This window comes from Rhipicephalus microplus, chromosome X (assembly GCF_043290135.1).
Source record: "Rhipicephalus microplus isolate Deutch F79 chromosome X, USDA_Rmic, whole genome shotgun sequence".
Taxonomy (NCBI): domain Eukaryota; kingdom Metazoa; phylum Arthropoda; class Arachnida; order Ixodida; family Ixodidae; genus Rhipicephalus; species Rhipicephalus microplus.
This window is the reverse complement of record NC_134710.1, coordinates 306,907,917-306,925,337: the sequence shown is the minus strand read 5'-3', so window position 1 is coordinate 306,925,337 and position 17,421 is coordinate 306,907,917. Positions and strand designations below refer to the sequence as shown.

Genomic DNA, 17,421 nt, shown 5'->3' with positions numbered 1-17,421 from the left:
GGTGACAGAAAACAACTTGTGATGCCTCTGGCGAATTACAACCATTGCCGTGTTCAGCTCGGCCATTTGATATAATCGGCATCGACCTCTACTGCCCACTACCTTGTACTCCTGCTGGAAATCGCTAGATTATTGTGGCCGTTGACCATCTAACCCGTTACGCTGAAAACGCCACTTTGCCAGCCGCTGCTGCTCGTGGAGTCGCCTTGTTCATCTTGCGTAGCTTTATCCTTCGCGATGGCGCACCATGTGAGCTGCTTAGCGACTGTGGGCGTGCGTTCTTATCGCAAGTCGTCCAGGAGCTTCTCAGTGAGTGAATATTATTCATCGCACCACTACAAGCTGTCAGCCATAGACAAACGGTTTGACGGAGCCCTTTAACCGCACGCTAGGTGATATGCTCTCTATGTACATATCCTCCGACCATTCTAATTGGGACTTGGTGCTCCCTTTCGTGACGTATGCGTACAATACGGCCACGCAAGCAACTACTGGGTTTTCACCTTTTTTTCTACTGTACGGACGTGAGCCCTCTTCTACGCTTGACACGATACTTACTTACCGCCCAGATGCTTCAGAACACCGCCCGGTCTCCGAACTTGTTCAATAAACCTTCGGTAGTATGCGAATAGGCCAAGGAAACGCCTGACCGCTTTCTTATCTGTTGGCACCGGAAATTTTCTGACGGCTGCAATGTTATCGGGATCAGGTCGAACACCTTCATGGCTCACCACACGGCCTAAAAGTTTGAGCTCCTTGAAACCGAAATGACACTTCTGGAGATTCAGTGTCAGGCCGGCAGACCTTATTGCCCTGAATACCGACAGCAGCCTGCTGAGATGTTCCTCAAATGTTTTTTTAAAAAACAATGACGTCGTCCAGATAGACCAGACATGTCTGCCACTTAAGGTCTGGCAGAACGGTATCCATTAGTCTCTGAAATGTTGTGGGGGCTGAGCACAATCTGAAGGGCAAGACTTTAAATTCATAAAGCCCGTCAGACATTGCAAAAGGCCTTTTTTCTCTATCTCGCTCGTCGACCTCAATTTGCCAATGCCCACTTTTGAGGTCAATTGACGAGAAGTACTTTTGAGGTCAATTGACGAGAAGTAGCGTGCATACCTCAGCCTGTCGAGTGAATCATCGCTGCGCGGTAATAGGTACACATCTTTTTTTTTTTGCCACATGGTTCAGCTTGCGGTAATCGACACAAAATCGCAAGCTTCCGTCTTTCTTTTACCCAGCACTACAGGCGATGCCCAAGGGCTTCTTGACGGCTGGATGATGTCATCATCGAGCATTTTCTTTACTTGTTCCTGGATCGATTCACGCTCTTTCGGAGCTTCGCGGTATGGGTTTTGTGGTATTGGCCTTGCCGTCTCCTTCGTTATTATCCGGTGATTTGTGAGGGGCGTTTGACTGACCCTCGAGGCCGATGAAAAATAGTCTTTGAACTGGTGAAGAATATCTACTAGATGCTGCCTCTACACTGGGGATAAATCCGTGCTTACGTCAATAGGTGGTGGGGCTGACCTGGCTTGCGGCTCGTCCTGTTATACTACACAGCACTTGCGGATTTCGGTGATCTCGTCGAAGTAGGCAACTGTAGTGCCTTGTGTAAAATGTCATCGCTCATTTGTAAAATTCGTCAACAGAACCTCCACTTCACCGCCCGAGACATCAACGATACTTCTGGCAATTGCGACACCGCGAGAGAGTAGAAGCATCAATACTTGTTCAGCGATTCCTTCTCCAGTATGCTGCGCGCTGCATGTGTCCGAAATAAAGTGGCACGATAACAGAGGTACAATCACATCGTCGATGACTCGCAGGGATTTTTGATGTAGCGCTGTGCTTTGATCTGCTGAAAAGGTCAGTACACCGTCCGGTATATTGATGATGGCACCATATTCACGCAAGAAATCCATCCCTAGGATTGCCTGTTTGCAACACTCGGAAAGAATACCGAAAGTTGCGACAAAGGATGCATCCCCTATCTTCATTCTTGCGGTGCACTTTCAAGTAGGTGTGAGTAGCTGCCCTCCAGCTCCTCTAATCTGCGGTCCTGTCCATTTAATTCTAACCTTCATGAGCTTGTCTGCCAGACTCTGACTCATTATTGAGAAGTCCACGCCAGTGTCGACCAATGCTATGACGTCATGTCCGTCAATCGTAATTGCAACATCGGCAGTAACAACCCCATCTTTCGTCGAATTATTCATAATGTGTGTCTCTTCTCTCGGCGATATTGGGGGATTTTCAGCACTTCGACAATTCGCAACCTTCCCCCTTGAGGTCGCTGCTTTTAGTTTCCCCAGCGTGGACTAGGAGATCTCCCTCTTGGCATGTCAGTGGTGCTCCGTCTAGAGGATGGAGAATAACGCCCCGGAGAGGGTGAGCGCGACCGAACCCCAGGAGGAACATCCCGCGTGGTCACGAGACTCGTGTCGACGTCAAATATTTCGTTGAAATGGCGCCGAGGAATAGTGAAAGGAAACCCTTGGTACCCTGCGATGCGATACGGGCAATACCGAACGATGTGGCCTGCTTCCCCACAATGAAAGCACAGGGGCCTATGGTCAGGGGTACGCCAGATGTCAGTTTTGCGAAGTGGCGGCCGCCTGGGCGTCGAAGTTTCTCTGTAGTACCAATGCGCTGTCGGCGGATGTTGCTGGTGGTACTGATGCGGTAACAGCACGTTCGCTGGCTGTCGGCGGACTATGTCTGCATAGCTTGCCCTGGTGGTGCTCGTGCTCGGTTCATAAAGAAAGCGAGAGCGCTTGCCTGATCTCCTGGCGCACAACTTCTCTTACTGAGGCACTTGCGCAGTCATTCGGTTTGGCAACGAGCTTCTTGACCTCTTCTTGTACTATCAGTTGGCGCAAAGAACCTTCGTCTGGTGTCGTTGCTGTGGTCGTGGCTGCCGCGCTGATCGGTGAACTGTGGGTTGGGCGGTCACATGCCACAATATCACTTGTTCAAGCCGTTGTGTGACAAGTTTGCCAACATGCGCGTCCTGGTTCCCCAAAACTCCAGCCACACTCCCCAGCCAATAAATCCTATCGCTCATAACGCTCACTACTACACGGCCCCCTTGTCAATTGCTGCTGCCGTGTTGGTCCCGCGGTTCTCATCAAGATACCGAAATTCATCAGAGTGGCGCACACAAGATGATCGACTGATATGCTTTTCTTGCTATTGTGTTGGCATATTTCTAGCTACTGCCGCAACAGATGGCCTTCCCGGCAACGTTTTCTAGGCGACCACCGACAGGATCGTGGGCAATATTCGCCACCTCGTTTTGCCGATGACCACCTTCAGGACCTCTCACCTAGCCGTTCTACGCTACGCTGCTAACCATCCTACGCTGTTGTCGTCGCCCAGAGAACCCGTCTAGCCGCTAGCCGTCGCCTTGTGGTCGCTAGCCTCGCTCCCCTTGACGCCATCGCTCTCCGTCATCGGCGTATTCTGGGCAGTTCTCGGGAAACTAACAGATCCAGCTCCTGGAGGTAGTGCTGCATTGACTACTCGGACCGAAAAACCTCTAACGAGCACTAATTTCTGACGAAATTTACTTGGTGTTCTCATTGACGGCTTGACCGTTACAGCTCTAATAGACACCGGTGTCCACATATCCGTTATGAGCTCACGTCTTCCATCCCGCCTGAAGAAAGTTCTTACCCCTGCTATGTCTTCGACTGTGCGAGTAGCCGATGGCAGCCCAACATCAGTTCTTGGTATGCGCAGTGCCCGCGTCACTCTTGCCGGACTTCACATTTCAGTAATTTTTGCTGTTCTAGACGCTTGCCCACACGACGTGATTCTTGGCACGGACTTCTTGATCATACACTCAGCCCTCATTGATTGTTCAATCGGCACTTTACAGCTAGAATCGCCTTCGTACTCTGATGTCCCTCCTGTAACTCGCACACGGCTATGGTCCGTGGAGTGTCTACGATTACCGCCTCAGGTCGCTGTGTACCTTTATACGTTGCTGTTCTCACCTGTTCCTGATGGCGACTACCTGGCAGCTCCACTCATATACCTGACCCTTTCTCGGAACATCCCACTTCCTCATAATGTAGTGAGGATTAGCGACAACAAGGCGTTTCTTTCTGCCGTCAACTTCTTTGTGTCAAACCAGGTCATTTGTCAAGGTATTGCCTTAGCAGAACTTTCCACCCTGGAGCAATGTACAATTTCATCTTTCATTCCTGACATCAAGACCGTAGCCGAACTTGCGGCAGCCGTGCAGAATACAGCTTTCCTGGACAAAATGATCTCTAACGACCTGTCGCCGGCCCAAGTTGAAGCGCTCCGCGGTTTTCTAGTTTCTTACCTCGACATTTGTGATATTGCCGCGTGCATAGCTGCATTTAGCGGCGAGATAGCGACGACAACGAAGAACGCAGATTTGCTCGAGAGGCGCAGCGCAGCAGAGTGAAGATGACAATCTTGGCGGCCTTCTCTGAGACCGGCTCTACAAGTCCCACTGTCCGTGTTTTTAAATAAACCCCCTGTAATTTATAACCCGCGACACTGGTGGAGGTGCTGGGTACTACCACCTCATGATCAGCACCCCTGTGAGAAGCCCCGAGTCCAGCCCTACGAGACAGCCACGCGTGGCCAAGAATCGCAGCAGAGGTTAAACATTACGTCCGAACATGCATTGACTGTCAGCGGCGCAAGGTACCACCTGTCAAACCCGCTGGGCTATTACATCCTGTGCCCGTGCCAGAAACCCCGTTTTCTCAAATCGGAATGGATCTGCTGGGCCCATTCCCAACATCGGACAGCGGCAACAAATGGGTTATAGTGGCGACGGACTATCTCCCTCGATACGCGGAGACCAAGGCAATCGCGAGTGGCACTGCAGCTGAAGCGGCCCAGTTCTTCATTGAGAACATTGTTCTGAGACATGGTGCTCCAGCTGTCGTCATAACAGACAAAGGTACCGCATTCACAACCGAGCTTTTGCGCACTGTGCTTACGCTCAGTGGCACAGCGCATAGGAAGACGACAGCTTACCACCCACAAACGAATGGGCTTACAGAACGACTTAACAAGACAATCGCTGACATGCTTTGCATGTACGTCGACGTAGAACACAAGAATTGGGACCGAGTATTGCCGTACATCACATTCGCGTACAATACGGCGCGCCAGGAAACAAAAAAATGACGCCGTTCGCACTAATTCATGGCAGAGAAGTTACGACAATGCTTGACGCCATGCTGCCTTACGATTGCAATGATTCAGAGACAGACGCCGCAGACTACACTGAGCGCGCCGAGGAAGCAAGGCAGCTTGCCCGCGTCAGAATAATGAACCAGCAGCAACTTGACGCCCAACGGTACAACCTTCGCCATCGATTCGTCATTTATCAACTAGGAGATAGAGTCTGGGTTCGGTTTCCTGTATGACGTCGAGGCCTCTCAGAGAAACTCCTACGCCTTTACTTCGGACCCTACAAGGTTTTGCGCCGTCTTGACGACGTGATGTACGAAGTCGTGCCCGACGCCTCCTCCTGTTCGAAATGTCGCCAGCATCTGCCTGAGACAGTGCACGTGGTCCGCATTAAACTTTACCACCCTCAGTGATGTAAACATTCGCTGGCCGCATCTCTACCTGTTGAGCGTCGGGACGACGCTCACTCTGGCGGGAGGGTAATGCCGCGTGCATAGCTGCATTTAGCGGCGATATAGCGACGACAACGAAGAACGCGGATTTGCTCGAGAGGCGCAGCGCAGCAGAGTGAAGAAGATGACAATCTTAGCGGCCTTCTCTGAGCGTCTCTACAAGTCCCGCTGTCTGTGTTTTTAAACAAACCTCCCTGTAATTTATAACCCGCGACAATATCAAAGACCGTTCATTGGGCCACACGAGCATCGTAATCCACCGTATGGACACTGGTGACGCCAGTCTCCTTCACAAGTGTCCTTACCGTGTGTCTCATCCAGAGCGCCAAATAATCCAGAAGAAGGTAAAGAAGATGCTCGACAAAGACGTACTAGAGCCTTCAACTAGTCTTTGGGCATCACCTGTTGTGCTTCTTAAAAAGAAGGACAACACCTGGCACTTCTGTGTCGACTATCGCCATCTCAGTTGAATAACCAAGAAAGATGTCGATCCTCTACCTCGAAATGATGGTGCACTCGACTGCCTCCATGGTGCCAAGTACTTCTCTTCACTGGGCCTAGGATCTGGATATTGGCAAATTTCAGTCGATGACCACGATCGCAAAAATACAGCATTCATTACTCCCAACCGGCATTATCAATACAAAGGCATGCCTTTTGGGTTGTGCAATGCGCCTGCAACTGTTGATCGCATGATGGGCTCCCTCCTTCACTGTTTTAAATGGTCGTCGTGCCTGTGATATATAGACGTTGTCATTGTTTTCTCGCTAACCATTGAAAGCCATCTTTCACGTCTGTCGGCCATTCTTGACGTTTTTCGCTGTGCTGTCCTCCAGCTTAACGCGTCAAAACGCACCTTTGGACGTCGCCAGATAAAGCTACTTGGCCACCTTACTGAAGGTACTGGTGTACGACATGACCCTGACAAAGTCAGTGCTGTACGCAAGTTCCCGGTCCCACGTTCCACTCAAGAAGACCACAGCTTTTTGGGGCTCTGCTCGTATTTACGCCATTTCGTCAGCAACTTCGCCGAAACTGCTCGGCCCCTCACAAATCTCTACAGAAAGAACGTGGCTTTTTCTTGGTGTTGAGACCAAGAACATTCTTTTGCATCGCTGCTTTCTGCACTTTTACACGACCTGTGTTGGCTTTTTGACCCAGCCGCTCGAACAAAGCTTCGCACCGACGCAAGTGTTCATGGCATAGAGGCAGTACTTGCTCAAATGCAAGACGGGACAAACTGTGTCATAGCGTACGCTAGCCACCTACTTTCCCAATCAAAAAGAAACTATTCAATTACTGAGCGGGAGTGCCTGGCTCTTGTCTGGGCTATCGCAAAATTCCGTTTATACTTGTACGGACGCCCGTTCGCAGTCATCACAGACCACCATGCACTCTGCTGGATGTCAACACTTGAGGATCCTACAGAAAGACTCCGGCGATGGTCATTGCGATTGCAGGAGTACGCGTTATCGGTAGCGTACAAGTCCGGCAAGCTTCACAGCGATGCCGACTGTTTATTTCGACACCCTGCCATTCCACCCAACTCTTCTGAGTTGGAAGCCGATGGCAACATCCTTGCCGTAACAGATTTTCTGCACATGGCTGACGAACGACGCTGAGATTCATCGCTGCTATCTATGATGGACCGTATTCAATCTGGCCATAAAAACCCTTCACTGAGCCTGTTTTTGCTTCATGACAGCGTTTTGTACCACCTCAACTTGTAGCCCGATGGCGCAGAACTTTTGCTCGTCGTCCCACGTCATTTGCGCAAGGACATTTTGCAAGAACTTCACAACGTCCAACTTCTGGACATTTAGGTGCCTCCAGTACCTATCACCGCGTCTGCCGACAGATATTCTCGAAGGGCCTTAATCGTTCCGTTCACCGCTACGTTGCAGCGTGTGACCTGTGCCAGCGCCGGAAGAAGCCTACGTCTCTCCCCGCCGGTCATCTTCAGCCTATGGAAGTCCCAGCCGAGCAGTTTCATCGGGGGGAGGAGGGGGAGGGGGGCGGTTGGATTTGTTAGTTCGTTTCCCAACATCGGCAATGGGAAACTAATGGATAGCAGTAGCTACGGATTATGCCACTCGGTATTACTCGAGGGCTACCGACCAGCTACACTACTGACGTCGCAGATTTTCTTCTCCACAACATAATCATTGAGCATGGTGCTCCTTCTCACCTCCTCACGGACCGTGGCCGCTGCTTCCTGTCTCGTGTGGTTGACGACCTCCTTAGATCCTGTGCTACGCGGCACAAATTTACGACTTCTTACCATACTCAGACTGTAGAACATCTGATAGATAGAGCTGCAAGAGACAAAATATCCCTTGCAGCTTCTGATTCTTTTTTTTTGTCTAATAACAGACTTACTGAATGCCTCAATCGCACACTGACAGACATGCTTGCAATGTACGTTTCTGAGGACCACACCGATTGGGACACTGCCCTCACGTTCGTAACTTTCGCCTGCAATTCGTGTCGTGAAATTGCCGGCCACTCACTATTTTATATTCTATTTGGCCGTGATCTCTTACTATCTTTCGATATTTTTTTTTGCGCACGACTCTCCGTCTACCACTTCGTACGCGCAAGATGCCATCTCCCGTGCTCTCATCCCACGCACAGTAGCCTGCGCCTAGTCTTCATCGTCCCAGAGAGCACAAAAGTCGCTCCACGACCGCCGACATAGGGATGTCTATTTTCCTCCGGGCTCTCCCGTGCTACTGTGGCTCCTATCCCATCCTGTCGGCTGCTGCGAGAAAGTTTTATCGCGATACGTAGGGCCTTACCGAATTCTGCGCCAAGCGACACCAGTTACCTATGAAATTTCTCGTACTACGAACCCGACTGATGCATACAGAACTGACATTGTACACGTTTCTCGCCTGAAGCCCTATCACGGTGACATGTCCATCTAATAACAGCAGGTACCGGAATGTTGCTTTACCGCCCGGAGCATTTTCACGAGTACAGAAAGGTACCTCAGGGGTGCTGTGTCTGGGCTGCCCTGTTGTCCTGCATCCTTGCGTGCTCTGTGCATTGTTAGCCCAACAGGCGTTAGCTTATTGAAACTCCCCGTGTATATATATATATATATATATATATATATATATATATATATATATATATATATATATATATATATATATATATTCGGTTCGATTCCTGCTCACGGCTGGTTATTTTTTCACCCACTTTTCTTTCTTCTTATTAACATTCCATTGGTTCTAATAACTTCCCCTGTATATTCTTTGGCTTACTGTCTGTTAGACCTCATTAATATTGTGTGAAAACACGGAAAAACGAGCCCTTAGGTATACACTTCTTTCCCTTATTTCATTAAACGAGGGTCTCGTTCTGGCAGACTTGGTGTCATTAGGTTGTATACGAGGAACTATTAATCAGCTGCCCGCTCGTAATAAGTTCACGTGCTACGTGATGCCAAACATGTGCATAAAAGAGTGTTTTCACACTCGTCGCTTGGCCTATAGATAACGCTGACTGACACTCCTACTTCTAAATTCACATATAAACTAAAAAAGTGAATGGCAAGGCCGCTGTGGTAGCTCAGTGGTTAGAGCATCGAACGCGTTATTCGAAGGTCGTAGGCTCGATTCCTGCTCACGGCTGGTTATTTTTTCACCCACTTTTCTTTCTTCTTATTAACGTTCCATTGGTTCTAATAACTTCCCCTGTACATTCCTTGGCATTACTGTCTGTTAGATCTCAATAATATTGTGTCAAAACACACGGAAAAACGAGCCCTTAGGTATACACTTCTTTCCCTTATACACACACACACACACACACACACACACACACACACACACACACACACACACACACACACACATATATATATATATATATATATATATATATATATATATATATATATATATATATACATATAGCTGACATCTAGAGCGGGAAGGCACACATCAATATCACTGTATGCTTGTCTACAGCCCTTTTCTACCACTCCCCGAAGTGCCTGTGGTTGAAATGGGCTGTTGATGGTTGGGCTCTCCCATTTACAGATAAAAGGGCTAACATAATTTAAACAGAATTGCAAAGAAAATATAAAGAAAGGTGAATAGTGTAAATAAAACAAATAATAACAAACGTAATGGAATGGGTGATATTGTGCGAGAGATATGTGCATAAATCCAGGAACTCAGGGAAATTCAGACAGACAAGAAGTAACACAAAAATGAAATAGATATGATAAAAGTATTAACAAATTATTAAAGAAATAAAAATCACACAACAAAGGTACATATACGAATAGTACATGAAAAATTTTTTTCGGTTGGTCCATTCCCCCGATAACTATTTTGCACCTTTGTTGAGCATATCGAGGATTAATAATAATAATAATACAATTTTAAAAATAACAGTTACAGTTAAAAATTGAGAATTTTTAAAATTTAGAAGTTATTAAAAACATTTAAAAAGATTAAAAATTAAAAAAATGAAATCTACGCCAGACTCGATTCCTGTCCAATCTCACCGCTGTACGACGCTCGCAGTATATATATATTATTGTGAATTACGTTCAGGCAGATGTTGTGTTGGCTTCTCGTCCTCTACTGCGCTGTACAATTTTCTCGTTACTCCTGCGAACTCACGCAACCTGGCTCATGAAATATTTTTGCACTTTGGATTCACTCAGACACACAGAAACTTTTTCGACCATTTTATTTCGGATTCGTACTCGCTAAACCTTATGAACCGGACTCACTAAGACACAGTCTGACAGAAATTTTCCTGAAGCGGACTTTCTGGGACATAGTCTCGCTATAATGTTTTCCCCGCTGACGCACTTGGACTGACGCTCACCCCAATAATACTCAGCTCGACTCATCTATGAAGACTCGCCGCTCAATCTAAGTCTGAGTGAGTAGAGTAGACTCACTAGGGCATTGGGCTTTCGACCACAGTGTTAGTGCTGTTTAATGCCAATATCTCACATAATCGGTGCTCTACGTAGTACCTTATGACATCGTATCTTCAAATACGAATTATTAATTGTTGTAATTCATCATGGACATCTTTATTGAAACGCACGACTTACACAAAATATAGAAAACCAAGGCACCCCCTCCACCTCCTCTGTAAATCACACCTCTGATTAATAGATATTGTGCTGACGTATGAACGTTTGTGCGCTGAAGGATGTGTGAGTAGACGTGAGAGTATAAACGCGGGCCGGCATAAGGTTGGTAGTTGAAGTTTAGCGCGCCCGACCTTTCTGCTCTTTCCTACTATATGTTCTCATCTGGGTTTTCCAAATTTGCGCTATGTACCACAGTTAAGCTGAAGTTGTCTTGATAGGACCGTAGGTCGTCAAGAAAGTGGAGCTCACTCAGACTCACTAAATAATTGTATATTTTGCACTTAAGGCTTACTTGTACTCGGACTAGCCAATTTTTTCTCATCCGTGCTCACTCTGACGCACATTGAATCATTTTTTTAACTGGACTCACTTGAGCTCAATCACCAGAGCATTGCTCACCCAGACACAGAGTCAGACTCACGACTTGATCTGAGCTTGAGTGGACTCATGAGTGAGTTTGCCGACTTATAGCCTTAGTATACCAGCGAAGGCTGGAAACTCGCTTCATAGCGTGTGCAGAAAGAAACTGCCCTCCGGCAACGAAAATCATGGCCGTACTCTGTAGAGACGTACAGGCATTGTGATATGCTCTTCTGTGCAGGAGTGCAACGCGTCCCACTTCACGCTTGTGCCGTCCGAACACATGTGGCAGCTCCAGGCGTCCCTTAGAGGTGAGGGCCTGGCAGTGGCCGGCGGTAAGGCCCTGGTGCGCTCCTACGGACCTGACTGCTCAATCGATTTCATCTCTTGTCGTTTCGACAACGGCGTGCTGGTGAAGTGCAAAGATCTCGTCTTTGAGCACCTTTCCCACGTGTCGATGTTCTACGTGTGCGTGGGCTGCGGCAAGGTCTACTGGGATGGCTCGCACCACGGCCGATTCAAAGAGCAGTCGTGGCTGAAAGAGCTGATCTTCGATGAGCCACTGCCTGTTCCTGAGAGTTGCGCTGATTGAGTCTTGCTGACGGGCGGTCGTCGTCAGAATGGCGGAACTCCCCGCTGAGGACAGCAGCTTGTCGTGTCTCATGCAGTTTCTATGCAATAGTCATGGATGGTGTCACTTCGTGCATTTCGTTTTTGGGGTTTGTGGGAATGCCTCTCAGTGTGTCTCCAGAGATGAAGGGGCAAAAGTGCACATCCCATTGGGTCAAAATAAAGGCAATGCCTCACACAGCATTGACTGATAAATTGATTCAGAAATAGTAGCTAGTCACACTTCACAGAAAGGTAAGGGAAAAGGCCTAAGTTATGTGTGCTCAATGTGTTAGTTCCTAGTAGGAACTTTACATTTATCAAAACCCACATTGTTCAGAGAGCATCAATGAAAAATGTTTATCGCAAGCTTTAAAAATTCACCTTCGTAGGCTCAGTGTTCATCGGCATCAAATGGTGAATGGCTGCAATAGAGACCTACGAACTATACTAGCACACATTTTCAGAAACATGAAGGCAACAAAATTCTATTGATTGTAAACAAAGGAAAATGGCTTATAACATATGTTATGGCAACAAAATGGTGTACATTTTGTTGCCACATCTTTCTATCTTCTTTTTCTTGTTATTGGTTCTTTCATCGCGTTTCCCTAGCAACGCGCGCAAGTCTGGAAGAGATTAAGCTTCGCAGTCATGCTTGATATGTCGAGAAACCGAAAAGATATAATAAATTTGTTTTGGTTCAGCTGTCCCTAGCAGAGTAGAGTAAAGCATCAGCAAATTTAGCCAACCTATGCCAATCACTGTCCATTAAAAAATCTCTATTGTGGTGAAAACATGGCATTTTTGCTGGTCATACATGCCAATACAGTTTCTCAAGATACGATTGTCTAGGCCCTACTTAATTATTTCATCGTACCTTGACCACGCCGTTTCATCAATGTCTACTTTCGATATCAGCTGTACGCCATACTGCGCAAACTGTTGTTGTTCACCTATTGTCCGTGGCGCATACCCACTGTGGGGGATCAATTAAGTGGTTTTAATAAATATTGTGTAGATTTAGAATAATAGAGATTATATAAATGAAGATTACTGAGGACATTTCGCGCTTCATATAATGCATAGTCGGTATTTTTCCTCTTCTTCATTTGTTTTTTGTTGCACAACTCGAGCATTCACTTGTTTGTCATAGTTTATTCAGTAGCCAATGACAGTTTACTTGCTCTACTTTCGATATCAGGTGTCCGCCATACTGTGTGAACTGAGTCGGTATTTTCCTCTTCTTTCTTTCTTCTTTTTTTGTTCCAAAACTCGCGCATCCACTTGTTCCACAGCCATTGGTCATAGTTTATTCAGTAGCCAATGACAGTTTAATTGCTCTACTTTTGATATCAAGTCTTCGCCATACTGCGTGAACTGAGTCGGCTTTTTTCGTCTTCTTTCTTTTTTTTTGTTCCGAAACTCGCGCATCCGCTTGTTCCACAGCCATTGGTCATACTTTATTCAGTCGCGAATGACAGTTTAATTGCTCTACTTTCGATATCAGGTGTCCGCCATACTGCGCGAACTGAGCCGGTATTTTCATCTTCTTTCTTTCTTTTTTTTTGTTCCAAAACTCGCGCATCCACTTGTTCCACAGCCATTGGTCATAGTTTATTCAATAGCCAATGGCGCTCACGCCCGTGCATTGCTGTGACACTGTCGCATGCATGCGCTCGATTTGAGTAATTTTCACCGGCCGTTCAGTCAGTTCGGTGGTGCCCGTTCGGTGCGCACCCCAGCTGCCGAGAGAGCGGTCAGGTCGCGGTTTGGCGGACGACGTGTGAATTCGACCTGCAGGTTGCTATCGGATTTCCAAGGCAGTTGTTGACGCCCGCGGTAAGCAGCTCGACTGCGTTCTGCGTGTCTTGACTTCCTCTCTTGAGCACGGTGAGTGGAAATCATCGAGTGGTATATTTTGCATCTGAACTCAAAATAATGAGTGGCTGCCGCCACTACACTTGATTTTTCGATGGGCCACCAAGTGGCTGCAGCCACCCTTCTCGATTTGTAAATCGTCAGCGTTCTGAGCCTTTCGCTCGCTGCAGTAATTAGCTGTCAATGTTATTTTGCGTCTGGACTCCCAGGTTACTGAAACAGCACGCGTGTTTTTCCTTTGTCGTGATAAACGGTGATTGTTCACGGAGTCGGCACCATCCAAAGCGCGTTTGTGTTTTGTCACTGAATAACACTCACAAATTACGAACTCGGTGATTACCGTTTTGTGCGTCGGTATGTATAGGTTTTGTCTGAATCCTTTGCTAGGGATTTCGTTTTCATTGCTAAACTCGAGCTAGCATCCTGTTTTTTTCAGTAGTGCACTCAATATCATTTGTCGTTATAATTTGGGGCGTAATATGAAAGTACGCTGAAGTTGATAAATTCACTTCATTGGGAGAACCATTGGGTTCGGTATACTGAACATTACTTAACTTTAACGGCGTATCTAGCGCTAAACTGATGTGACTTGACGTAGCGAACGGCCGGACAGGGCGCAGTTCCTTCGTTAGCACCCTAAGTGCATCTCTGTCGGGTACAGAAGCGTGGCGGTTTCGGCTAGTTGGTATGACATGACGATTGTTATAGCGCGAGAACAGGACGACGTCGTCGTTGTGTTCTTGTCGCTTTGTCGTCGTTCTGCTCCCGCGTTGTAACAATTGTCTGAACTTCACATTGCGAGGAACCTATGTACTACGCAAATTTGTTATGGCCAATAGTGTCTACTAGCATTCCTGCCGGGAGAAAAGATAAGTGCTTAAGTGCCGCCCTGACAGAGAAAAACGCTGCCAGCAGCGTTCCGTCCGAAGGGAATCGATTTAAATGCCAGGTGAGCGTTTCGCCCAGTGCTGCTTTCCCGCATGTAATGGCATCATGGTTTAGGATTTCATCACGTGCTGCCAAATAGTTGGGCTCATGATTGTGATAGTAGGGTTTCATTCGCGTTTTTTTGTATGGGGGGGGGGGGGGGGTGTCAATGAGACTTACAAGTGTATTATTCCCGTCCTGACCTAGGATAAGCTCTCCCTCAAAGCGTTTTGTCCGGAGTGCACTAGAAATAATTTTGCCAGTGTCCTACTTTATTCTTGGCCTCTATCCTTCCAAGACATGTGTGCAATCCATTGATAGTGCACCTTCCAACGACATGCGGGGTGGGCAACGGTGTGCGCCATGGCTGCTGATGGGTCGCAGTATGTGCGACAAGACAGATCCGAAAATGATTCAAATTCTGAGTCGAGTACTTCAGATTTAGGCCAAATTGTCTCTAATAGCGACGAATGTGTTTCCTCGGCATGAGACGGAATTTACCGATGTAATTCAATAATATTATTAAAGTTTTCCTATATAAAAAAACTCACAATACGATTTTACTAACAGGAAATGTACTGCCCAAGCACGGACGAAGGAAGTAAATAAGTGACGGGAAGGTCTGTAGACTTGCAACTGCGGGAAGGTCTGTAGACTTCAAGTCTGCTCTCTCTGTTGTTTCTTTTTTTACTTGCATAGTATACTACCCATTCGATATAAACCAATTAACTAGCCTGCAAGAAGGTCTTATAAGAATCTTATACGCTGACGTTAGGCGATTGCCATCATGAACCCTGCTCTTTAGCACAATGCCACTAGACGTTAAGGAACTGCAGTTCTGCAACACAGTGCTGCAAGCGAGGATACTGCACTGAATAAAATGCTTTGCATTTTATTTAAATTCGTCTGGACTCTCGGTAATTTCTTTAGTTTGGATAGAGTATTAGCTGCAGCACTTGCTTCCGTCTGGACGGAGCACTATACGCGGCTGATTTCACAGTGCAGATAGGCTGAGAACCACCGAATACGTTGGTGTAGATGTCCGTTGTGGCTATTGCACGCAGTGAGAGAGAGAGAAAAGGGGGGGGGGGTCAAGCAGGGATTAAGCAGAGGTCTTCTGCATGCTGTTGAATATTCAACAGAGCCAATGCCTGGGCTAGAAACTTTTTGGAAAAAGACCCTCTGTAGGCATGCTTTTGTTTGGTTGCATTCTAGAACACTTAGAAGGGCAGTTAAAAAGACACGGCCAATAATGGCAGTACACACGATGGGTGTGATAATGCCTGCATCATGTTGCGCAAAAGATTTACGTAAGAAAACTGTCTACCACTGGAAAAAAATTTTTCTAATTGTGGAAAAAATGAAACGATTTATCATCTCATCGGCGGCGACGACCATGCTTTTGTGCCAGGAAAAGAATAATTTTAACTTGATGTTGAAAGTCGATAAAAAAGTGACCACTAGCGTCACCCAACAGCGAATGTGGTCAATCTTGACAATCTATTGGTAGGACAAGAAATCTTCGCAGGTAGACCTATTTTGCTTTAAAGCAAGGACGTTGAACTTGAATTTGTATTCTATGGAGTTGAGGCAGCTTTAGTTTGCACCAGAGACCAATTTTGTTTTTTTTTTCATGTGTTGAAATAGGCGCCCAGTGACGCTGCCGGCGGTGTGTTCGCTTGCCTGCAAACGGCTGAGATACGCGACTACCCTTCTACCCTTCTAGTACACTCTAACGCACGGAGGAAGGAAAAAGGTAAGGAGAGGGCATGGAGGAAGGAAAAAGGTAAGGAGCAGGGCATGCCCAGCCGGCGCAGGGCGTAAAAAATGTGGCGGAAATGACATCATGGCGGCCATATTCAGTAGGCACAATGGCGGCGTTGTTGTGGTTACGTGTTGCGCAGTGAAGCTGGTCTAGCAGTGAGCGGCCGCGGCTGGTGGCGCAATGTGTGCCTCCCCAGGTCTCGTGCTGAGCCGTGGCGGACAATATCTGTGCACTGCGCCGCGTTATTGGTTACGCAGTGTTCGTCTGGCTGTTACATTACTCTTAGCAACGTTTACAAATCTCTTTGTCCATCACGGGGTTTCAACAGTGCGTAGAACAAGTGCATATCCATGTGTCGTGCGGCGGATGACGCGGATGAAGCAGTTAGTGTTCAGCGAAATGGCGTTGGGCACCATGACGAAGCTGAATGACGACGAACGCCTTGCAGGTCAGTGACGGTTGAGCAGTGCTCCTGCTTGTGACAACGGACGACGCTGTTGAGCCCAGCAAGACGCCGTGAGGACCATGTGCACATACGTAGTTTCGTGTTGTGTGTGTACAGTAACAACTTGCATGTGTGTATTAAAACACCTTTTCTGTTCCGCTTGGTACACTCTCCACCAGCATTGCATGTAATCTCAACGTAACAGCAACCACGTTCAACTGTCACTAGCACCGTGCTCAAAGTCACCACGGCCGCAGAATGCTGACGCAGGTGAGTTTCACGCGGAACACGGACACAGTGGCAGGACGCTGCGTCAGTCGCGTGGCGGAATGCAACCGTAGAAGGCGCACGACCGATCGTGTTGTCTGTACAGTTGCTGAATTAATGACGTGAAAGCACTCGCCGTTGTCAGTGCATCTAGCGCGCGTTCTTTCGTAGTTGCTTCGTTGTCAGCGAGCTGTTACTCTTTGTTTATTACTCGGACGAAGCGATTTCGCTGAAGGTGTCCCGCTGGCTCTGAGTGATGAGCCCAGTTCCATTAGTTTCGGATCGTCACGACACACGCGCTGCGCAGCCCACGTGCTTTCCGAGCCGGAGAAGGAGTCGCGCCTTCTGCTTCGCATTCATATATAAACAAGAGAGGAGAATTGGCCTACTCAATATGGCC

The 17,421-nt window shown here is 47.4% G+C and overlaps 1 protein-coding gene and 1 pseudogene across 4 annotated transcripts in view; both read left to right on the top strand.

The window, feature by feature from the left end:
- The window catches only part of LOC119162132 (exonuclease mut-7 homolog), a 151,489-nt gene extending 139,552 nt beyond the window's left edge, over positions 1-11,937 (top strand). For all 4 annotated transcript variants that reach the window (XM_075879474.1, XM_075879472.1, XM_075879471.1 and 1 more), the window contains one exon: positions 11,369-11,937. In XM_075879474.1, coding sequence (XP_075735589.1) covers positions 11,369-11,719 — 351 coding nt within the window. In that variant the 3' untranslated portion in view covers positions 11,720-11,937. The remainder of the gene's footprint in view (positions 1-11,368) is intronic.
- A 130-nt stretch (positions 11,938-12,067) lies between these two features.
- The window catches only part of LOC142776217 (exonuclease mut-7 homolog), a 71,307-nt pseudogene continuing 65,953 nt past the window's right edge, over positions 12,068-17,421 (top strand).